Source organism: Podarcis tiliguerta (assembly GCF_965153285.1).
Source record: "Podarcis tiliguerta genome assembly, chromosome: 7".
NCBI classification, from domain to species: domain Eukaryota; kingdom Metazoa; phylum Chordata; class Lepidosauria; order Squamata; family Lacertidae; genus Podarcis; species Podarcis tiliguerta.
Window position 1 is genome coordinate 81,376,144 of NC_139540.1, and position 24,000 is coordinate 81,400,143.

A 24,000-nucleotide genomic window follows, 5' to 3' on the forward strand; every position below is an offset into this window, starting at 1 on the left:
AGTGACCGTCGCCATGACACGAGAGGCAGGGCCGTTTCGTCTAGCGAAGCAAGCCCTTTAAAAAATCCGTCTTGCGAAGCACCTCAGAAAACGAAAAACCCTTTCATCTAGCGGGTTTTTCGTCTTCCGAGGCATTCGTCTTGCGGGGTACCATTGTACTACTACTACTACTACTAATAATAATAATAATAATTTATTTATATCCCGCCCATCTGGCTGAGTTTCCCCAGCCACTTTGGGCGGCTCCCAATCGAGTGTTTAAAACAATACAGCATTAAATATTAAATTCCCTAAACATAATTGTCAAACAGTGGGATATAAATTAAGACAATAAATGTGGTGGCAGCTCCTGTTGTGATTCATGAGAGCAGCGGCTCTGTCATAGGGAGCTGTTGTTTTTTCTCCTTCCCCGACTAAGTAAGAACTGTTAAAGTGTAAAATGATAGTTTTCTCGGTTAGGATGTCATCCTTGCTAATTCCATTGCTAGGTTAAAACAGTTTGGTTTTAGAATACAGTGGTACCTTGGTTTAAGAACAGCTTAGTTTATGAACAACTTGGAAACAGAACGCTGCAAACCCGGAAGCAGGCGTTCTGGTTTGTGAACTTTGCCTTGGAAGCAGAACATGTTCCACTTCCTGTTGAGTGTGTTCCATTTGTAAACTGAGTCCTCCGCTGCTATGAGAAAGCACACCTTGGTTTAAGAATGCTTTGGTGTAAGAACGGACTTCCGGAACAGATTAAGTTTGTAAACCAAGGTACCACTGTATATTGAACACCTGGATTTTCAGCTTCTGGCTGCTGCTATTTTTGTGGTGGTCCTGTGTTTTAGTTTTATTGACTGTGCGTCACTTTGAGCATTGCTTTTTAAATAGTGAAATGACTCATGTTTTTATGGATTAAGATGAACCTTTGCAAGTGAGCTAAGCCCTGTAAAAAGGAACTCTCTCTCTTTGTTTCTGATAGATACTCCTTAGTTTATCTTGGTCTTAGTTCTCATTGAAGTGGCAAAACCTCTGTTCAAGAAACCTCAATAGGAAAATGTTTCTCAGAAAGAACTACTTCCTTTTTTCTAGCTTTCTATGGTTTGGTTTTTATGGTTTCAAAGAGAATGCTACCATGTAAAGCTGCAGCTCTGATCTGAAGTGGAACAGCGCAGAAGTAGATTTACTGGTTTACTGAGAACTACACCTCAGTCATGTTTTTAGTGCATATCTGTTTTGATGCGTCTTTAGCAGTATCAGGTTTTTGAAAGGAATGAACAGCGTAACTTGAATGGCTGTTCATAAAACATTCGAACTGTTATGAGTACTATATTAATTCTTCTCATTTATCTCTTTAAGGATACGTTATTTGGAAACTTAACAGATTCCAGTGATGAAGATGAAATGAACCAGGATGTGGAAATGCTTGAAAATATTTTGGGGGGAAATGAACCAAAAGCTGAAATTCCTTACGAGAATCATTCAGCAGAATCTCGGAGCAAATGCATATCTTTTAGCGCAAACAATACAAATGGCAATTCTCAGGAGTCACCTGAAAGACTTAGCAAATTGACGGAAGAAGAGTCGGCACTGTGTCACGACCCCGTGACAGAAACATCAGTATATCCTAATGAGGGAGGTGCCATATCAAAGAGTGAGAAGCGTCTGCAAGAGAATTCTGACTTTTTGGAGGCACACACAGCCACTGAACCAGCAGGACACGGTACAGAAAACGTCAACAAAAACTTAGATAATATGATGAAAGCGAAAGACAAACTCATGATGCCTGCTTTATTGTCTCCATCGGCTAACTTACAAGGTCAAGAAAAAACAGCTGAGCCAATGCCCATGAAAGAAGACGTTGGAAGCAGCATTGAGCATGTGCACAAAGAGCCTAGTCGCTTCTTGAAAGAAGAGACGGAAGAGCTCATTGAGACAGTGGGAGGTGATTGGCCTCAAACACCCAAAGGTGGCCATCAGCAGCAAACCAAAGGGTCCATTTTAGCTACTGAAAATGTGCTCGTAGCTCCTGAAAATTTTAAGGATGTTTCTGGTGATGTGCGAGAAGGAATGGGGCCTGGCCCCAGTGACATCCAATCTAAATTTAATTTTGAGAAATCAAAATGCATTGGTGAAGAACACACTGAACCTGTAACAACAGACAAACAAAACGCAACTGAAGGGCTCTGCTCAGGCAGCAGCGATGATGCATTAACAGAAGAGAAAATGAATTTCGTTAACCATAATTTCCTCTCTGAAATGGAATGTTCTAGGGTGCTGCTGCCGCAACGAGATGCTGAGGTAACATTTACACAGGACTTTGAAAAAGATTCGCATGTCTCCGATGCAGCCATCAAATCACAATGCGCAGAAGAAAATCACAGTAGTGAAGAGGAATGTGACAAGCAATATGAATTAAATGGGGAGAATAAACTAGAGAATGCTGATACCTTGAGGCCCCACTCCCATATTACAGTGGCGAGTGATGGATGCAATAATTCATTGTATCGTATAGGTGAAAGCAGCACTCCCCCTTCTGTGCCTACTAAACATGAAGAAGATGACCAGCAGAAAGTTGAAAATGAAAACATTGTAGGCAAAATGAAACCCAAATCAATGGATGTAAAAAAAGAATGTGCAGAACTAGAACAATACATTGAACAAAAAGATTCTGTTAAATCACTACAAGAGGAGCCAGATTATCAAAGCAGTCCTATGTTAGCAGCACAAGCATTTATTATTGAAGGGTGTCCTGAGGGGTCTCTTGAAAGTAAACACACACTCTTTGAATCAGAGAATGTCACTGAAAGTGCTTCAGAACCAGGGTATGTTGAAAATGCAAACATTAAACCTGATTGTAAGTCTAAAACGCATAGCGTTTCAATTAACTTTCAGCACGCTGAGGCTGTTGAGGAAGATATATGCCTGACATCAGAACGGCTTGAGAAAGAAGATAGTGAAGCGCTGAAAATGACAGAAACTGGGACTGCACAGTTTATTATAGAAGAAGGAAGTGAAAAAACATCTCTTGGAACTCTGTGTGACAGAAATATGGAGCCCAGTTTGATTTTTAAAGATTTGCAGCATGGAATAAATGATGCGCCACCTCAAGAAAAGGCAACCTGGAATGCTGAAAGCAATTCATCTGATAAAATGAAGCATGCTGCGGAAGGGACAGAAACGAATTGCAAGTGCTGTGTAACAAACGGGGTGGAATTAGAACAGTACACAAATGAAGGTCTTGCTCAGCCTGTTCAAGATGAATTAGAAGCAGAGATTGCAGTTATTGAAACTTCCTCTGTCACTACAACAGTTGGTTCTAAGTCCACTGCAGAGCCCTCCAATGTCACTGTGTCCAACGTTGAAATCAGTTATGAGCTCTTCAGCAGAAATGGCCAAAGCTCTGTCCCAGGGTACATTACCCCATCCTCTCCAAGCAGAGAAGAAGATGCTGATCATTGGGATCACAATTCTGGGGAAGACTTGACAAGTGAAGAGGCAAATGTTCTCGAGTCTGACGTAGACAAAAACAAGTCCCTGGATTGTTGGAGTTTCCATGAAATGGAAATTGAACAAGCCAGAGAGCAGCCGACTCTCAGGGAATCCCAGGTAATGTCTTGTGGGGAGCTCACTAAAGCACAAACTCCTGAGGCATCGAGCCTAAACAGTGTTAATACTGTAGACATCTTTGTAGTGAGCGAATCGGTTCCAAGTGATGAGAAGCTTCTTGTTCCTCTTGATAAGACGTCAGGGATTCCTTCAAGAAAGTGTGAGCTAGAACATAATCTGAGCGAAGCAACAGCTAAAGAAACTGATGCAATATCGAGCAGAGGCGCAAGATCTGAAGGGGTGAATGAGCTGGCCGTGTCTGCAAGTGCTATCATGCTTATGAAATCATCTACCTTGGATTCACCAGAGGAAGAGGTTTTCCCATTAAGGAAGGCGAACTGCACAGAACCACAACCAAGGCTTGCAGCATCCAGAGCAGATGTGGGTGCTGAGCAGCAGCTGTCCCATGTAACAGAAGAGGCATCCCCGAAATATACGCCGGCTGCAGCACATGACACTGGCTCCCATGTTGCTGAAGTGACGGAAGGGATGTGGGAACATTCATACGCAACAAGACGGACGTGCAGCGATGAAAATACCTCCTTAAAATCTGAATCTCTTACAGCAACAGAGAAGTCGGAAGAGAGGCAAGCAGGACAAGACATTTCAGCAGTCGTTTCATTGATGAGACAAGGGCATGACAGAAAATCTCTCTCCAGGAAGTCTCCTGCAAGTGATCCAGAATTTAATAGTGCTATAGTTGCACCACACTCGGAATACAGTGGCGCTAGTGTAGAAACCTCAGAAACCCAGTTAGATTTCTTTAAAGGGAAAGCAAGTGCTGAGGAAGAAAGAAGCTTTAGCCCTTCAGGATGCAGCTCCAGCCTGACGCAGAACCAGTTAACACCCGTCTGTCTTGATGAGGACGCCAGTGCCCCCCACAACAAGGAAACCCATGTAAAGAACGAGGGGGAAACTCTTGCTGCTCAAACCAGCCGGCATTCCGTACCACCTGCCTCCGAACCTTCCAGCTCTAGCTCTAAACCACAAAAAACAGTGTCTGAGAAAGTGGAATCTCCCGCTGGTCTTGCATCTCACGGAAATAATGGAGCGTTTGAACCATCAGACTCTATAAATGTTTCAGCAGAGGCAGGTCTTAGGCCTCTCCAGAGAATACCTAGCTGCAAGGGGAAGAGGAAAAGCCGGCAAGCACTGCTCACTGAGACCATTTTTGCCAACGCAGATGCTTCCACGCCTACGGTGTATTCTCCTCCAAAAACCCTGACAAAAATTAGGGAAGAGATGGGCCCTCCGTTACCTCCTTTGCTCCCACCTCTGATAGCTACTCCCCCAAGAACGGTTAGGCCCCTCTCCCCGGTGATGTCATCGTCTAGCCAGTCTTCTTTGCCTTCCCCATTTGATGGAATGGTTTCTCCTTTACGGGAAACTCCAGTTCCTCCTCTAAGGTCGCCGCTGTTGGATATCCCAAAATGCAAGTCTCCCGCTACATTTACGACCCCTTCTCCCTCGGGCACACCGATGCGTCAGAGGGCTCTGTCTTCGCCTCTTCAGTTTTGCGCCACCACTCCCAAGCACGCCCTCCCCGTGCCTGGCAGACTTCCTCCATCGGCAGTTGGCGGGACTGCGCCACCCGTACCCCAGGAAAACTCGGTGAAGATCTTGGACAGCATGTATCCAGAGCTATCCGCCCGAGCCAGAACTCTCAGCATCCTGAAAGGTAACATTCAGCTGAGTAGGTCGTCTTCTCTAGACGGCAAGAACGCCCCACAGCCGGTCCATCAGATCAGCGGCTTTAAAGCAATTGCTTCCGTGTCCACTGCTTTTGTTAAAACGGGGAGCAGCTTCAAGCCTGACCCAGAGCAACTGTCTTCCAATGTGTGTTACGCTGGGAAAAGGGCATTAGTACCTGTGACTGTGCCAAAGAATGCCAAAAGGCTAAGGCTAGATAGCAAGTCTCCAAAATCAAACTTCTGCAAGGAGGAGCCTTCAGGTAGAGTCCTAGATGCTGGCTTACGGTGCCCTGCTGAAGAAAGTATCCATCTGAGTAGCGAGGGTGGTACTCACTTAACCGGGGAAGCCGATTCACAATTGCTTGTGGCTGCGAAGAAAAGCGATGACTCCGATAGCAACACTGTGATGGTAGCATTGGAGAAAGTTTCCAAGGCCTGTTTTGACCTGTTACCTGTTATCCGTAGCCACGTTTTGGTGGGCAATACCTCGAAGCTCCCAGCCATGAGAGATGAGGAGAAAGAAGCCGTTTATGAACTTGGCGTTGCTAAGAAGGTCAGTTACACTTCTTCTTGTTGTTGTTGTTTAAGAAATACCAATAAACTGGTTTAGCTCATACAACCAAACAATGAGCGTGGAACCTTCCGGAATAGTAGTTAAGATGGTAGAATCCGTAGAGGAGACCATTTGAACCCACCTCTCTGCCAGGCTAGCATGTTGCCTCTTGCAGTTCATATGTGGACATATAATTATGTTTGCTGTGGCTGATTAGGGATGTTGACTCATATCTTGGTTTTTGAAGCTAGATTTGCATGGCTTAACACACAGACATACACTTTTGAGCAAACGGTGGTTTTTCAGTCCCTTACAGTTAATATCCATGGGGATTTTGATGTTGTGTTTACCCCCAGTTTTTCTCAAACTTTTTGCACTCTCTCATTTCTTGCAAACTTAGCTGCTGCCACCGCCACCCATCCCGGCTCATCTCTTCCACAGGTGAGCAAGTGCACAAGGACTTTGCTCACAGTTGTCTCTATTTAGCCTGTTGTATATGAGAATCTAGGACACGAGTGGCGCTATGGGTTAAAGCCTCAGTGCCTAGGGCTTGCCGATCGAAAGGTTGGCGGTTCAAATCCCCGTGGCGGGGTGCGCTCCCGCTGTTCGGTCCCAGCGCCTGCCAACCTAGCAGTTCGAAAGCACCCCTGGGTGCAAGTAGATAAATAGGGACCGCTTACTAGCGGGAAGGTAAACGGCGTTTCCGTGTGCGGCTCTGGCTCGCCAGAGCAGCGATGTCACACTGGCCACGTGACCCGGAAGTGTCTGTGGACAGCGCTGGCCCCCGGCCTCTTGAGTGAGATGGGCGCACAACCCTAGAGTCTGTCAAGACTTGTCCGTATGGGCAGGGGTACCTTTACCTTTACCTTATATGAGAATCTGCAGGCTGAAGTGCTAATCTCGACATTAGCATTCAGAGCAGAGGAACTGTTACCCCCCCCCCCCTTAAACACCATAAAAATAAAGCAACATCTTCTGCTGGGGTGATGGGGGTGCAGTCATCCCCCGAAATCAGATGTGCACCAGAGAGGGTCCTTTCGAGGGGCAATATGGGCTTTGGCTGGTAATAAAGAACGTGCTGTGTGTTTAAGACCCCTGTATTTTCGCCCCACTCCACTTGACCCACAGACCCCCCCAAGTGAGAGTCCTGTCCTTTAGTTTTGTGTTTCACAGGTCTTGGCTTACAAAGGCTTCTGAAAGCAGATTGCACCGTGATCTAAATGCATCGAACAGTTCCACATCCAAGTTCTATCTGGATGTCTGTAATAAGGCGGAACTTGTGGAGGGAGTAGGGAAACCATCTTAACTCGGTCATCAGATCTGTAAATCTTGTGACCCTCCCTGCTCCAAACACCCAGGAACATGGGTGCCTTGAACTGCACAAAGAGGAGGGCTGTTGTGTAAACCTGGTTCAGGTGAATTTATCCCTGCCTTAGATGAACGCTTGGGCTCTAAAATTGTACGGAGACATTTCTGAAACACTTCAACTTGTCTGATAGTTTATTCATTTGGTGGAGTTGTTGAGCTCTTTGGGTTCCACTTCACTGACTAAGAGCCAGTTCGTGATGGCCAGTTTTTTAAGTGGCAGCGTGCTTCTGGAGTGATCACCTTCCCAAGTTCCTGTTTGTTTGTTTGAGTTTACATATATGCTGCTTTTCCACAACCAGCTATAGCCAAAGCCGCTTGCAGCAAACATTCAAAACATCAAAATACAGTGGTACCCCGCAAGACGAATGCCTCGCAAGACAGAAAACCCGCTAGACGAAAGGGTTTTCCGTTTTTCAATGCGCTTCGCAGGATGAATTTCCCTATGGGCTTGATTCACAAGACGAAAATGTCTTGCAAGTCTTGAGATTTTTATTCGCTCCCCACCCCCTTTTCCTAAGCCGCTAAACCGCTAATAGCCTTTTAGCAGCTAATCCGCTAATCCCTTAAGCCGCTAATAGGCGCTAATAACCGCTAATAGCGCTAATCCGCTAAGCCGCTAATAGGGTTGCTTCACAAGACGAAAAAACCGCTAGACGAAGAGACTCGCAGAACGAATTAATTTCGTCTTGCGAGGCACCACTGTACAAATGTGCGGAATACAGAGCATGCCAGTAAATTCAAAAGTCCACAGTTTAACAAACACAGAATAAAATTGATATTACCCCAAAAATAGGTCAAGAAAAGGAACCCCGATCCAGGCTTCAGTACATAAATGCTAAGCCAAAGAAGAGTTAACCGACAGCAAAGTTTGGCAACGCATTTTCTATCAGTACTCATTTGGTGTTTCTCTAAACATGCTTTCCCCAGTTGCTTAGGGTCAGACCTGAAATTAATCTCACCGGAAGCTCCCGCAGGTGGTAAGATTCCCTGTTACTGCATCTTTCAGGATGAGGGAACTTGAGGTCTTTCCATCCAAGAGTGCTTTTACCCACCCCCTCCCCCCCAAAAAAAAGAAAGACCATGGGAAGATTTGAGGGGAAAGATTCAGCACAAGGTCCACTGCCAAAATTGTGCTGTCAACCTGTTTTCAGGATTTTTTATTTCTGAGAGTGTTTCTCATTTGTGTTTGGATGCCTGGATAGGATAAGAAGCCAGGAAGATATCCACCCAGCCACTGTTCAGCTGTGCTGGCTCCCAACTTAGGCCCTAGCACATCTTCAACCTTATATTGGTATTAATTAAGGCCTTCAAAAATGCCCTGCATGGATTCCAGGTCTTTCAAACTTTTTAAGGTGGCAATTGTGCACAAATGTGAAGTTATCTCAGAATCTGGCAGAGATCCTTTTTCACTGGAGGTGATAGGGATTGGATCTTCTGCACGCATTGCTTGTGCTCTGCTTATGACACCTCCCCATAGATTCCTTTACACACATCACTGGCAGAGGTTGTATCTCATTGGGCTGCATGTGGAATGGCCAATTGGTCTTCTTTCATATAACGTTTCAGATGGCTCATTAAAAGAACATTCACTCTGCTGTTACTTCTTGTACCTGCCATGCCTTTAGTCCTTTGCTCCTACTATTGTGGTGTTTAGTTGCTGGTTTTCTGTATTTTTAACCTTTGCAGCTTACCAGTTTCAGCTGCAAACTGCCACGAGTGCACTTTTCCAGTGGTTTTAAAACATGTTTGTCCTTGTCCTTGCTTGGACAGATCTGTTCTTCTCTAATTTATCGCCTGTATCTGATAAAGAATTAGCTCTGAAGATCATCAGCATTTCTGTTCAAGGACAGAAGTATATTATTTTCTGATAATAAGGTATATTATGCATGTTGAAATATCCTCAACGGAAAATACCATTTTGCATGTTACAGCACTTAGCCGAGACAGCGTTGCAGACTATTCTGAAAAAACTGAAGAAACAGAAGATGACCTTGAGCCACAATCACATTCAGGCCCTCTGCAGGGTCTATGTTGGAATATGCCGGCAGCTGGGAGACCTTGAAAAAGCACGCCTGTTTTGCTACAGTCTTCTTAAGGAAGGTATGATCTGTCTTTGTCTTTTTTACGGCGGAAAGCATCTTACGCGTTATGTTCCAGCTGAATCCTCCTCAGATATGTTAATCCCTTTTGGATGTTTCATGGGAAGCGGTTCATAAACGAAAGAAATCAATGTATACTCTCTGTTTTGGCAAGGGTCTGTTTACCGGGGTTGTTGGCTGATTAAACAATCCACAGGCCTGGTTCATACATTTCGGTCAGAGCAACGCTGCAGTATTATGGAGAAGAAGTCTCCTCTGCAAACCACACCCTCCACACAACTGGCAAACTGGGCAGCGGGCCTGGTCTGTGTGATTTCCTGCCCTCCATTAATAAACAAAATGGGGAATAATTGCGTGGACTGGGCGTCTGCAGGATAAAGAACTAATGCAGAGGACCTTATTCACCCCTGGGGCTTCCTCCCTAATGGAAGGGCATGATCTCCTCCTCCATTGAGGTTAGGTTGGATTTGTTATATATATATATATATATATATATATATATATATATATACACACACACACACACACACACACACACACACACCGTATTTTTCGCTCTATAAGACGCACCAGACCACAAGACGCACCTAGTTTTTGGGTGAGGAAATCAGGAAAAAAAATATTCTGAATCTCAGAAGCCAGAACAGCAAAAGGGATCGCTGCGCAGTGAAAGCAGCAATCCCTCTTGCTGTTCTGGCTTCTGGGATAGCTGCGCAGCCTGCATTCGCTCCATAAGACGCACACACATTCCCTCTTACTTTTTAGAAGGGAAAAGGTGAGTCTTATAGAGCAAAAATACGGTACATTGCTTCCCGCTACAAAAAGTCCCGAAGTGATTCGCTAGCCAGAACAAAAATACACAAGCATATTAAAAACCTGAATCGGGATATAAGCATCCAGCCATCAGGCTACCCAAATGCAGTGGAGAGAAAATTATTTGCGGTTTTGTGTATTTGTGTTTTTGTTTTTTAAAAAATAAAAGTTTGTAAACTGTCCTGAAGGTAGAGGCCCAACCAGTGGACCCACTGGATCCTAAGTCAGCACAGCCATGGTGATCTCAGTGGGCTCTATCAGGGTCTCTTCACTATGCCAACCTGGGAGCGTTGCCCCTCCCGCTTCCTGGCTGCCTATTCTACCCTAGCACCACCAGCCGCCTATGCAGGCAATAAAGTTTTTGGATGTTTGCTTTTAATTTCCTTTTGCTTTTCACTTGTTTTTAACGTCCTATGATGCTGTAGTTTGGTTTTATGTTTTTATATCGTAAACTGCTGTGATATATGTGTGTGTGTGTGTGTGTGTGTGTGTGTGTGTATATATATATATATATATATATATTATATCCCGCCCTCCCCAGCCGAAGCCGGGCTCAGGGCGGCTAACAACAATCAAATAATCAAACAATCAAATAATCCAACACTCTAAAAACATTTCATTATAAAAATTAATTAAAATCAAATTAATGGCAACCGTTAAGCAAAATTCTGTGCAGGTTGCCAGAGGAGGGAGTCAGGCTGGGCCCTGACCAAAGGCCTGGTGGAACAGCTCTGTCTTGCAGGCCTTGCGGAAAGATGTCAAGTCCCGCAGGGCCCTAGTCTCTTGTGACAGAGCATTCCACCAGATTGGAGCCGCAGCCGAGAAAGCCCTGGCTCTAGTTGAGGCCAGCCTAACCTCTCTGTGGCCTGGGACCTTCAGGATGTTTTTATTTGCAGACCGTAGGTTCCTCTGTGGGGCATACCAGGAGAGGCGGTCCCGTAGGTACGAGGGTCCTAGGCCGTATAGGGCTTTAAAGGTTAAAACCAGCACCTTAAACCTGAACCTGTACTCCACCGGGAGCCAGTGCAGCTGGTATAGTACCGGATGAATGTGATCTCGCAGCGAAGACCCCATAAGGAGTCTCGCCGCGGCTTTCTGCACCCGTTGCATATATTTATCATACAGCAGTATCTAACAACTGTTTATATAAATAGAATAGAATAAGCAACAAGTCCCACCACTGCCACCCAGGGGTTAGGATTGCAGCCAAAAACCTTGGTGCTACCTTTAGGGTATGGCTGCTTGAGGAGAGCCTAAGATTCTTAGATCTAAATAGATAATTTTGTGAGTATGTGCTGGAGACACATTTAGCTGGTATGGAGGCGTGATTAATAGCCTGAGCATGCTCAGTGGTCTCCAAGAGAGAGTTCTGAGAGAGAGTATTGAGCATAAACTGGAAAAGGGACATGGAAAGGGGGAAAGATTTAGCCCCTCCCTGCTTATATAGTATTCCAAGAGTAGGGAATGTCTGCTTGGAAATAACTAGGAGCACTTCTATTAGTGAACCCCCTGCAACATTTTGCTTCAAGTCCAACTTGTGTTTTTATATATATATATATATATATATATATATATATATATATATACACACACACACACACACACACACACACACACATATTGATTATTGTCTAGCCTAAAGGGTTTTCCTTTCTTATTTTAATTTCTCCCTGCCAGATTTCCCCAAATCGGCCATACTCACTTTGTTTATTGCAAACATGTGGGATGAGATCTTTTCCTCAGAAGGTGTGATCAGCAAAGCTATCCAGCTGGTTGCCAGGCAGCGTGCAAGAGGGGAGGTGCTGAAATGTCTGAGAACTTACCTGAATTGGGAAGAGGTATGAGCATTTGACAGGATCCCTTTTTCGCATTTGGCCAGAAGAGAGTTGGTTGTTGATTATACAAGAGCAGAATCTCACTTTTCACAGAGGCATAAGAAAGGGCCAGCGTGCATATTTATTGTGTTGTCTGTTGATCAAATGCTGCTTTTTGAAGAAAGTGGGTTTGATTGGGGGGGGGGCAGTTTCACATGCTGCTGAATCAAATATGAGCCAAATAAAACCACTGGGGAAAAAACACTACTTATAATATTGCCATTTTCACTGTGAGGGGGGTAAAAAATCCTTTTATAGGCATGTGGGGTAGTAGGAAGTGGGAAATATAAAAGACAACATGTTCTCCAGTTAGAGCCTGCGGATGAGAGGAAATCAGAGCCGTGGAACTCCTTGGCACAAGGAAAATGCAGCAGCAAAGAATTTAGCAGTTTCCAAAGGCAAAGATGGATTTGATAGTTGGAATGTGATGCCAGTGATAGCCAGCTGATTATACCCAGTTCTGCTCCATTTTGGGACTGGTTGTTCGTCTGCACTACCATTTTGGGGCCAGTGGTCTCACTGATCTTTAGCCATCTCTATAAGGTCTTGTGGGTAGAATGTTTGAGAACAAAATCAGCATTCATTCATTTTTCCAGAATGCACCAGCAGATGTTGGCATGATGGTCTCCAGCCTGCTTTTGGCGATACAGTTGTGTCCGCAGATGGAATTTCAGCTCAGTGAGCAATTTGGAGAAGACCTGAAAGAGAGCACCTGGGAATATGTGTTTGCTGTCGATCTGCTGTGCTCACATCAAAAGTGGCGCTGGACCCACGATCACATCATAAGGTATTACGAGTCTTTGTTGTTTATTGTACTTAATAATTAAAATAAAGGTGTGCAGCCTGGCTCATCCATTCACCATAGGCTGTTTCCTCTAATACGCTTGCGGGGAGCGGCTGTTGCTAAGCCCACCTTGTTGTTCTGCTCTTACTGCAACTTACCGTATTTTTCGCCCTATAGGGCGCACTTTTTCCCCTCCAAAAATGAAGGGGAAATGTGTGTGCGTCCTATGGGGTGAATGCAGGCTTTCGCTGAAGCCCGGAGAGCGAGGGGGGTCGGTGTGCACCGACCCCTCTTGCTCTCCAGGCTTCAGGAAGCTATCCGCAAGCTGTGGGAGAGCTGCGCGACTTCGCTTGCGGAGAGCTGCCTGCACCCCGGAGCCTGGGGCGCGCTGAGCTCAGCACGCCCCAGGCTTCAGGCTTCGCGCAGCTCTCCCACGGCTTGCGGATAGCAGCCTGTTCTGGGGGCTGAGGTCGGGGGAAGCTTGGGCTTCCCCCACACCTGGGGGGGAAATAATTTTTTTTTTTTTAATTTCCCCCCAAAAAAACTAGGTGCGCCCTATGGGCCGGTGCGCCCTATGGGGCGAAAAATACAGTACAGTGGTGCCCCGCAAGACGAATGCCTCGCAAGACGGAAAACCCGCTAGACGAAAGGGTTTTCCGTTTTGGAGGTGCTTCGCAGGACGAATTTGCTATGGGCTTGCTTCGCAAGACGAAAATGTATTGCGATTCCTGGGGGTTTTTTCCGCTCCCCAGCCCCTTTTTCTAAGGCACTAAGCTGCTAATAGCCTTTTAGCAGCTAATCCGCTAATCCCTTAAGCCTTTAATAGCCGCTAATAGCGCTAATCCACTAATGGGCTTGCTTTGCAAGACGAAAAGACTCGCAGAATGAAAAAACTCGCAGAACGAATTAATTTCGTCTTGTGAGGCACCACTGTAATATGTTTTCTCAAATCGAAAGCATTTGGAGGTTTTTCATTCCAAAGGAGTGTGGTGTAGGTCTGGCAGGTCAAGCTGGTTTCAAGGGGCAAAAAGGGAGGCAGTCAGCACATATGTACTCATTGTCCGCTTCGTTCCACAGCAAAGAACTCTGGCCTATCATGGATAAGTGGATAAAGAACAGAAAGGGCGAGGGCAACGTATCTTCCCCTTCTGATATAATTGTAGCAACAGTGCTCAGACTGATTGGTGAGTATGCACTCCTGCAGCGCTTTCTCTGTGGCTACCAGGCTTGTTGGAATACTCTTTCCATTTGTCTGCTGGAGACATTGATATCCCCCACTTAGTCCACGTCTGTGTGCATGAATAAAAGGAGCCAGTAACTTGCAGTGGTGATGGCTTTTACATTCTGGCTGCAGTCTCTTGAGAACTAATAGGAGAGGGTTGTTGGCATCTCTCCCCACATCCCACCCCAAAAATAAGACTGCAGACTACGTAGTTGCATATACCATATTTTTCCGTGTATAACACGCTGCCTATTTTGGGGGACTCAAAATTAAGAAAATGGAGGATTGCCCGGAGTTCATGAGCTTTTCAGGGGCCAAAATTCACTCACCCGCCAGACCAATGGCAGCTAGCGCACGTGTCGCCGAGACAGCCTATCCCGCTCACCAACAGCAGGCGTCCCAATCACACACACAATTACTGCAGCAGCAGCCTTTGCCGCAACCACCAATCGCAGCTGACAAGATCATGCTCGCAGCAGCAACCAATCGCCCGTCCCAACAATGCGCTAACTGTGTATAAGACCAGCCCCAATTCTGGACATTGCTTTAGCAAAAAAAACCCTCGTCTTATACATGAAAAAGTACAGTACCTTTAACCCGTAAACTACAATTAATCCAGAATGCGGCAGCTAGACTGGTGACTGGGACTGGCCGCTGAAACCACATAACGCCTGTCCTGAAAGACCTACATTGGCTCCCCATACGTTTCCGAGTACAATTCAAAGTGTTGGTGCCGATATTTAAAGCTAAACGGCCTCAGCCTAGTATACCTGAAGGAGCATCTCTACCCCCATTGCTCAGTCCAGACACTGAGGTCCAGCGCCAAGGGCCTTCTGGCTGTTCCCTCCCTGCGAGAAGTGAGGTTACAGGGAACCAGGCAGAGGGCCTTCTCGGTAGTGGCACCCACCCTGTGGAACGCCCTCCCATCAGGTGTCAAGGAAAATAAACAACTACCTGACTTCTAGAAGACATCTGAAGGCAGCCCTGTTTAGGGAAGCTTTTAATGTTTGATGTTTTATCGTGTTTTTAATATTCTGTTGAGAGCTGCCCAGAGTGGCTGGGGGAACCCAGCCAGATGGGCGGGGTATAAATAATTTATTATTATTATTATTATTATTATTATTATTATTGATGATCTCTGCAGCGTCCTGTATCCATTTTATCTCTGGCTGAATGGCAACATGCCTCTTGGAGTCAGAGGGCAGAAGGACTGATTAATAGACGTGGATTTGGCTGTCTTTGTTCTTCCTTCGTTGTCTCCCTTCTGTTGCCTTCTTAGCTGTGCCCTGCACAACTCTCTCACGCTTGCTGCCTTATCGGAACCAAATAATATGTCCAGGATCTGACTCTTACCCATTCCCCTGCATTATGAAAATTCCTTGCTTATAAAATGCCAGGAGATCTTTGCTTCCTTCAGCAGGGCGAAGACGATCACTTTAAGCTCCTCCATGCGGCAGCTAGATGTCCGATGGGGGGGGGGGGCAGAAGAGATTTTCTAGCCTAGCTTCATCCTCATTCTTTTTCGTATGGAGTTATATCAGTGCCCCCCAGCCCCCCACACTCTGAAGTACTTTACATAACAATCACCCCTTTCTGTTGATTCTTCACAGGTCGTCTAGGCCAAATAGGACTGAGAGAAGGATTTTTTTCTGCTGTTGAAAACATCAGTTCCGTTATTGGGGTCTTTCTCCAGCATGCCAAAGAGAAAGGTAACAACCATTTTGCCCTGTACTGTAATGCAGTCAAGCATCTGACAGCTATTGCCCTGTGCTAAGGAGACGCCCAGGAACATTCGTGGGCGTTCTGCTTATTTAGACCATTTCTATACTGCTTCCTAGGGACGCGGGTGGCGCTGTGGGTTAAACCACAGAGCCTAGGACTTGCCGATCAGAAGGTCAGCAGTTCGAATCCCCGCGACAGGGTGAGCTCCCGTTGCTCGGTCCCTGCTCCTGCCAACCTAGCAGTTCGAAAGCACCTCAAAGTGCAAGTAGATAAATAGGTACCACTCCAGCGGGAAGCTAAACGGCGTTTCCGTGCGCTGCTCTGGTTCGCCAGAAGTGGCTTAGTCATGTTGGCCACATGACCCGGAAGCTGTACGCCGGCTCCCTCGGCCAATAAAGCGAGATGAGCGCTGCAACCCCAGAGTCGGTCACGACTGGACCTAATGGTCAGGGGTCCCTTTACCTTTACACTGCTTCCTATATAAAAATAATAATCTCTCTAGAGGCAGTGAAGCCCAGCTTCTGTGTGAGGGGAAATTGAAAAGCGAGTTTGACCTGGGAAACACAAATGCTTAGAGACCAGTATGCCAGAAGAAAGTGCCGTATTCCGCTGAGTTGACTGTGTTCCTTTCGCAACCCTGAAAGGCTTTTGGTCAAGGGCCTTATTGATGATTCTCTTTCCCATCTTTGCAGATGTGGCCTGGGGCGTCCAGTTGGCAGCGGCATATGCGCTTTGCGAGTTGGGTCCTAGCAATCCACCGAAAGTCTTGGAGGCCATACAAGCTTGGGAAGCAGCCAATGCGAAGAGCCTTCCTCCTGCTGTCACGAGTGGCATAGCAGAAGTCCGCAGTATACTGAAGTGTGCTGGCAGAACCGAAGGCTGCTCTTAAAGTTCCTGGAGGACGGCTTTTTTTAACCATACAGGAAAATGTGGCAGTGCCATCTGAAATAACCTTCTTCAAATGGGAAAAGTCATGAACCTCCTCTCATTGGAGGCTGGCGGAAAACATAAACTCTTGTTGAGATGTCGTGAGGACATCTTTGTTCAAAGTAGCCTGAAGTACTTTGTGTGGCAGTAGAAACAATAAGCTATTGAGCATTGCCTTAAACGCCACAAGAAGAAAAGACAATAGATTGTCTTACTAGCTCTTTAAATCGGGGTATGGGGGGTGGTGTTCATCTATGCAAATAGAAGTGTTCTCTTGCAAACGGTCTTGCAGGAATTCCTGAGACTACAAAGTCTCTTTTTAGTTACGCCAAATGTTCTCCAAACAACTTTCGCTGGAAACGTGGATGAAACGAACTTTTAAAAAAACATTTGTTTTGCTTCTTTGTTCACTAGTCTCTGCAAAGCTGAAGGCACTTTTAAAGAAGGATTCCTTCTCATGATGCGAAGACTTATCTCAAACCTGCAACCGTAAGCAGGTTTTGTAGATTTGAGGTATTGTTTCTAAATCAAGTGCATCTTTTTGACCAGAGATGACAGTGGAGCAAAACAAATAAATCCACATAATGAGAAGTGATAACTCTCTGGCCACTTTCAAAACTGATTTGTCTACTCCCTAAATTTGTCAATTTGCCTCAAAAGGAAAAGAGAAGATTTTCGATCAAATCATGTCCTTTATTCATGCTAGTAGGCCTTTCAATTTTAATGAATTTAACTGAAGCATGGTTTGAGTTCTGTACACAATATCTACAGTATATAGAAGAATGAGATGCTTTCTCTGTGAGAATGTGTATATATGGTATATTCATATAATGTGTTTCACATTTCATGTTGTTCCGCTTTGGGAATTTTACTACATATATATAGAAACTGGAGTTTAAAATAATAATTAAAAACCTTGAAATTGTATAAACATCTAATGTAGTTTCACTTGTTTTCAGATTATTTTTTACATGTCTGTATAATTTTTTTCTAATAAATATTATTTGTGCATTTAACAGATGAATATTTGCATAAGTGTCAAAATGTAATTGAAGTGACTATTTAGATTGTTTGTTTTGCAGGGATCAAACTTCATTTGCCACTCCCATGCACGCTGAAAATATGTATTGTTTTTAAGTTTTGCCTCAATGTTGGTTGATTGTGATAAGGATATCAATAATTTATTTTTAAAAAGACTCATTCTTTGCTTTTCTAACTACTCAGAGCACCTGAAACTCGCCCAGTTGTAAAACAGCTAAAATGTTTAAAGCAAGCCATCAATCATTAGAAGTTAAAGCCATCAAATCTAACTCCACTGCAATGCAGATTTTAACAGCAGCGTTAAAATATCAGCAATTAGCAAACACTTTCGCAAATAGAAACAGCTTGGCTGGATGCTGAAACAGATGGAGGGAAGTTAAAAGGACTGGCTCCATTTGTAGCAGAACACTCCAGAGCAGGGGTCAGCAAACTTTTTCAGCCGTGGGCCGGTCCACCGTCCCTCAGACCATGTAGTGGGCTGGACTGTATTGGGGGGGGAAATAATGAACGAATTCCTATGCCCCACAAATAACCTAGAGATGCATTTTATATACAGTGGTGCCCCGCAAGACGAATGCCTCGCAAGACGGAAAACCCGCAAGACGAAAGGGTTTTCCGTTTGCAGAGGCGCTTCGCAAGACGAAAATTGACAAAAATTCTTGCGATTTTTTTTTCGCTCCCCACCCCCTTTTTCTAAGGCGCTAAGCTGCTAATAGCCTTTTAGCAGCTAATCCGCTAATCCCTTAAGCCTTTAATAGCCGCTAATAGCCGCTAAACCGCTAATAGCGCTAATCCACTAATCCACTAATCCGCTAATGGGCTTGCTTCACAAGACGAAAAAACTGCAAGACGAAAAGACTCGCGGAACGGATTCTTTTCGTCTTGCGAGGCACCACTGTAAAAGGACACATTCTACTCCTGTAAAAACACGCTGATTCCCAGACCGTGTGCAGGCCGGATTTAGAAGGCGATTGGGCCGCATCCAGCCCACGGGCCTTAGCTTGCCTACCCCTGCTCCAGAGTGTGGGTGTTGCTATTGAGATGTTCAAATACTATCCTGTGGACATAAGGCACCCCCCACCCTCAGCGTCCTTCGGAAAAGCTTGTTTGTGTTTTATCATGGACCTTTACACATTTACCCAACAACTTTGGATTATATCCAAGCCTCTTCTCCATGAGGGCTACTACCTGAAGAGTTCCAAATAAGAGCACTCTGCGAAATAGTAAGAAAATTGGTAAAAAGTACAGTGGTGCCTCTGGTTGCGAACGGGATCTGTTCTGGAGGCCTGTTCGCAACATGAAATGAGGGCAACCAGCAGTGGCGCAGGTTGCGATCCGGTGCTTTTCCGCATGCGCGTGACGTCATTTTGCGCATATGTGCGAGCAGCGAAACTCGGAAGTAACCCTTTCTGGTACTTCCAGGTCGCTGTGGGACGTAACCTGAAAGAACGTAACATGAGGTATGACTGTACAGGTAAAGGACCCCTGGACGGTTAGGTCCAGTCAAAGGTGGCTGTAGGGTTGTGGCACTCATCTCGCTTTCAGGCCGAGGGAGCCGGTGTTTGTCCACAGACAGCTTTCCAGGTCATGTGGCTAGCATGACTAAACCGCTTCTGGTGCAACAGGACACCATGACGGAAACCAGAGCACATGGAAATGTTGTTTACCTTCCTGCCGCAGTGGTACCTATTTATCTACTCGCACTGGCGTGCTTTTGAACTGCTAGGTTGGCAGGAGCAGGGACCGAGCAACACCCACGTTCTGATCGGCACGCCAAAGAGGCTCAGTGGTTTAGACCACAGCGCCAGCCGCGTCCCAATTGGTGGAAAAAAATTGGTAAAACACTGCAACAAAATAAAATGTGATGACCCAGATTAAAATCGAATTGGGAGGTACAGTTCACCGTCTTGCCCAATGCTTTGTGAAAAGTCTAGTTCTTAAAAGCGTGCCAGAAAGCTGCCAGTGAAGGGGAGGCAGAAAAGCACTTAACAACTACACAAAGGGCATTTCCTGAGATGTTCCCACTTGCCACATATCAGGTGGTGATGAAGTGCAGGTAATAAACACTATACCTAAATACAGTGGTGCCCCGCAAGACGAATGCCTCGCAAGACGGAAAACCCGCTAGACGAAAGGGTTTTCCATTTTGGAGGTGCTTCGCAAAACGAATTTCCTATGGGCTTGCTTCGCAAGACGAAAATGTCTTGCGAGTTGCTGCAATTTTTTTTCGCTCCCCACCCCCTTTTTCTAAGGCACTAAGCTGCTAATAGCCTTTTAGCAGCTAATCCGCTAATCCCTTAAGCCTTTAATAGCCGCTAATAGCCGCTAATAGCGCTAATCCGCTAATCCGTTAATGGGCTTGCTACGCAAAACGAAAAAACCGCTAGACGAAGAGACTCACGGAACGGATTCTTTTCGTCTTGCGAGGCACCACTGTAAAGCACTTTTAATGTTCTAGATGTGTAAAGAATGAATTGCAGCTGTGAAGGTCCTGATGCAGTCCATGACCCTGGCTCGGGTCATGGTATTTACAGGTTTTTTTTTATCTGGATTGCAGAACCTGTACCTGCTGTTTGCATTTGAAGAAATGAGTGTGAATGGGACCTCTCCCCCACCCCCCATGTAAAGAATAGCTGTTGGGGGCTTTATATAGGTGTTCCTATTAGCCCCCACCAACACTGACAAGGGTCAGAGATGATAAAGGATTTCCCATTCCTGCTTAAAGTTCTTGAAACAGCATCACATATTGCCCGGTACGTTCCTGCCTTGATCGTGAAGCTGGACAGTACAGACTTGGAAATTAGGTAAAGGGACCCCTGACCATTAGGTCCAGTCGTGAGCGACTCTGGGGTTGCGGCGCTCATCTCGCTTTATCGGCCGAGGAAGCTGGTGTGCAGCTTCCGGGTCATGTGGCCAGCATGACTAAGCCGCTTCTGGCGAACCAGAGCAGCGCACGGAAACACTGTTTACCTTCTTCCCACAGGAGCAATACCTATTTATCTATTTGCACTTTGATGTGCTTTCAAACCCCTAGGTTGGCAGGAGCAGGGACCGAGCAATGGGAGCTCACCCCGTCGCGGGGATTCGAACCGTCAACCTTCTGATCTGCAAGTCCTAGGCTCTGTGGTTTAACCCTCAGCGCCACCTGCGTCCCGCTGGGTAGGTTGATAGAAAAGGAGACACTCCTTCATATATTTGGGACCCAAGCAGTTTCCGTTGTCAATATAAGTCCCTTGAATTAGGGTTGGAAGCAAATTAGTAACCAAGGCAGGTTTTGGGGCCACCACACACACCCAGTACATTGCAACAGTCCTGCCTGGAAGTTAGCCAGAGTATGAGTTGCTGGGGCCAAGATTTCTGTGTCCAGCAATGGTCATAGAGCCAGTGTGGTGTAGTGGTTAAGAGCGGTAGTCTCGTAATCTGGGGAACCGGGTTCGATTCCCTGCTCCTCCACATGCAGCTGCTGGGTGACCGTGGGCCAGTCACACTTCTCTGAAGTCTCTCAGCCCCACTCACCTCACAGAGTGTTTGTTGTGGGGGAGGAAGGGAAAGGAGATTGTTAGCCGCTTTGAGACTCCTTAAAGGGAGTGAAAGGCGGGATATCAAATCCAAACTCTTCTTCTTCTTCTTCATAGCTGACAAACCAGCTGGAGCTAGAAAGAGGAGCTCAGGTCCACTGAAGCCACTTGCGCCTCCAGAGCTGAAGCTGGATCTCTTGAACTCCCCCAAGTTACATACCTGTTCTTTCAAGCGGGGTGCGATCTCATCCAAAACAGGTCATTTCTCCAGTTTCCTAATCTGAGATCCCACAGGGCACAGCACCTCTGTCTTTTCCAGATTCAGCGCATTGCCACCTCCAGGCAACACTGCCTCTCCTGCTTCATATGGAACGGAGAGAGCTGGGTGTCATTTGTCGATGACACCTCACCCCCAATCCCCCGATGGCATCTCTTAGTGTCTTCATAAATAGTTCAAAGAGACTGCCTTATACCTTAAAGCGGGTTTCTAACATGGAAATCACAGTAGTTTCTAACATACATCCCAGTAGTGATGTATGGAAGTGAGAGCTGGACCATAAAGAAGGCTGATCGCCGAAGAAGTGATGCTTTTGAATTATGGTGCTGGAGGAGACTCTTGAGAGTCCCATGGCCTGCAAGAAGATCAAGCCTCTCCATTCTGAAGGAAATCAGCCCTGAGTGCTCACTGGAAGGACAGATCCTGAAGCTGAGGCACCAATACTTTGGCCACCTCATGAGAAGAGAAGACTCCCTGGAAAAGACCCTGATGTTGGGAAAGATGGAGGGCACAAGGAGAAGGGAGCGACAGAGGACGGGATGGTGGGACAGTGTTCTCGAAGCTACCAGCATGAGTTTGACCAAACTGCGGGAGGCAGTGGAAGACAGGAGTGCCTGGGGTGCTCTGGTCTATGGGGTCACGAAGAGTCGGACACGACTACATGACTAAACAACAAAAAAACATGGGAAGACCCGTTTGCTTTGTAGAGCCAAAACAAACACCATGTTCTGCATTATCCACCTCTTGCCAATAGAGGGCGCTTTGGTAAAACAATCGTTTCCATGAGTGGTGAAAATCACTCCACTGGCTATGGAGGGCTTATGCAGAAAGCCTAATTTAGGATTAACATACTACATTGTTTTTACAGCAACATCAAAGCGCATTTAGAATTTCATAAACACACACGTTAATCAAGAAATACGCTGCCCAAGACCTCAAGGGATGAATGCAATTGCATGGACTTACTCTGTGTTAAGGGTTGGTGGAAGATGGAGATTTTTGTTTCAGTCAATATCATAACATATGCCGTAAGCCTTAAAATATAATTTTGTCCCTATAGTACCATTTCCAAAGCAACAGCAATAAAATCAAACAGCAATGTGTGTGACCATCAATTAAAAGCCTTTTGAAACAAGTGGTTTTTAGAAAGCCCCCTTGAATACTACAATGGATGGGGCAAAGTGACCATCTCTTGGCCACCCACCGCTGAGGAGGTCCTCCCCCTGCTGTCTGCCAGTTTCCCTGATTTTAAAGCATGAATAAAGGTAAAAAAAGGTAAAGAATCACTGGACGGTTAAGTCCAGTCAAAGGCGACTCTGGGGTTGCGGCGCTCATCTCGCTTTCAGGCTGAGGGAGCCGGCGTTTGTCCACAGACAGCTTTCCGGGTCATGTGGCCAGCATGACTGAACCGCTTCTGGTGCAACGGGACACCGTGACGGAAGCCAGAGCACACAGAAACACCATTTACCTTCCCGCCACAGTGGTACCTATTTATATACTTGCACTGGTATGCTTTCAAACTGCTAGGTTGGCAGGAGCTGGGGCAGAGCAATGGGAGCTCACTCCATCATGGGGATCCAAGCCGCCAGCCTTCTGATCGGCACGCCCAAGAGGCTCAGTAGTTCATAACCTGACCCCAAACCGGTTAGGGCTTTAAAGACCAAAACTAGCACTTTGAATGTGGTCATGTAGCCAGCATAACTAAGCCACTTCTGGTGAAACCAGAGCAGAGCACGGAAACACCGTTTACCTTCCCGCCAGAGCGGTACCTACCGTATTTATCTACTTGCACTTTGACGTGCTTTCGAACTGCTAGGTTGGCAGGAGCAGGGACCGAGCAACGGGAGCTCACCCCGTCGCGGCGATTCGAACCGCCGGCCTTCTGATCGGCAAATCCTAGGCTCTGTGGTTTAACCCACAGCGCCACCCACATCCCGGATTGGTGTGAATTATGCAGGTTCAATTACAAATGCAAATGGAATCAACCTTCTCCCCCATCTCTAGGTAGAAAGCACCGGAATTGAATGATCTGGCTGTGATATCACCTCAATTTTCCGTTGACCTGAGTTCTAATCAGTATCCTCCTGCCTCCAACCAGAGAACCATAGGCTGCATAAGCTCCCTTTGCAGCACATGGAAAGTGATGAAGGTGTGAGGAGGAATGTGATTGGGGGGAGGTCAACAGGTCCTCACTGCAGGAGGTCTGAATTGCCTAAGGGACACCTTTTGTCAGCTCTAGAGGTGGGAAGCTTGCATGGAAACCACCTTAATTAAATACAATTCAGCCAGCAACAATCAGAAGAAGAGAAATCTCACGACACCTGCAAGCTTTTCTTTTCTTTTTTTATAATATTTTATTAGGTTTTTACACAAAAAATATAACAGAACAGAACTAAAGGAAAAAGAAAATATATATATACAAATTACAAAAGCACAAAAACAGCAACATAAAACAAAAAACATCAAAAAAGAAAAACATTAATAAAAACAATTTCATCTTTGTGGTATTTCTTTCATTTA

At 45.8% G+C, this 24,000-nt stretch overlaps 1 protein-coding gene across 5 annotated transcripts in view; it reads left to right on the forward strand.

The window, feature by feature from the left end:
- Positions 1 to 17,660, forward strand: part of ICE1 (interactor of little elongation complex ELL subunit 1) — a 34,868-nt gene extending 17,208 nt beyond the window's left edge. For 3 of the 5 annotated variants that reach the window (XM_083448507.1, XM_083448506.1, XM_083448508.1), the window contains 7 exons: positions 1,342 to 5,835; positions 9,135 to 9,303; positions 11,793 to 11,953; positions 12,586 to 12,776; positions 13,851 to 13,957; positions 15,606 to 15,704; positions 16,410 to 17,660. In XM_083448507.1, coding sequence (XP_083304633.1) covers positions 1,342 to 5,835; positions 9,135 to 9,303; positions 11,793 to 11,953; positions 12,586 to 12,776; positions 13,851 to 13,957; positions 15,606 to 15,704; positions 16,410 to 16,606 — 5,418 coding nt within the window. In that variant the 3' untranslated portion in view covers positions 16,607 to 17,660. Of the gene's footprint in view, positions 1 to 1,341; positions 5,836 to 6,235; positions 6,277 to 9,134; positions 9,304 to 11,792; positions 11,954 to 12,585; positions 12,777 to 13,850; positions 13,958 to 15,605; positions 15,705 to 16,409 lie in introns of all 5 variants that reach the window. The other 2 variants (XR_014513115.1, XR_014513116.1) reach the window with 1 other exon arrangement.
- Positions 17,661 to 24,000: the final 6,340 nt, after the last annotated feature.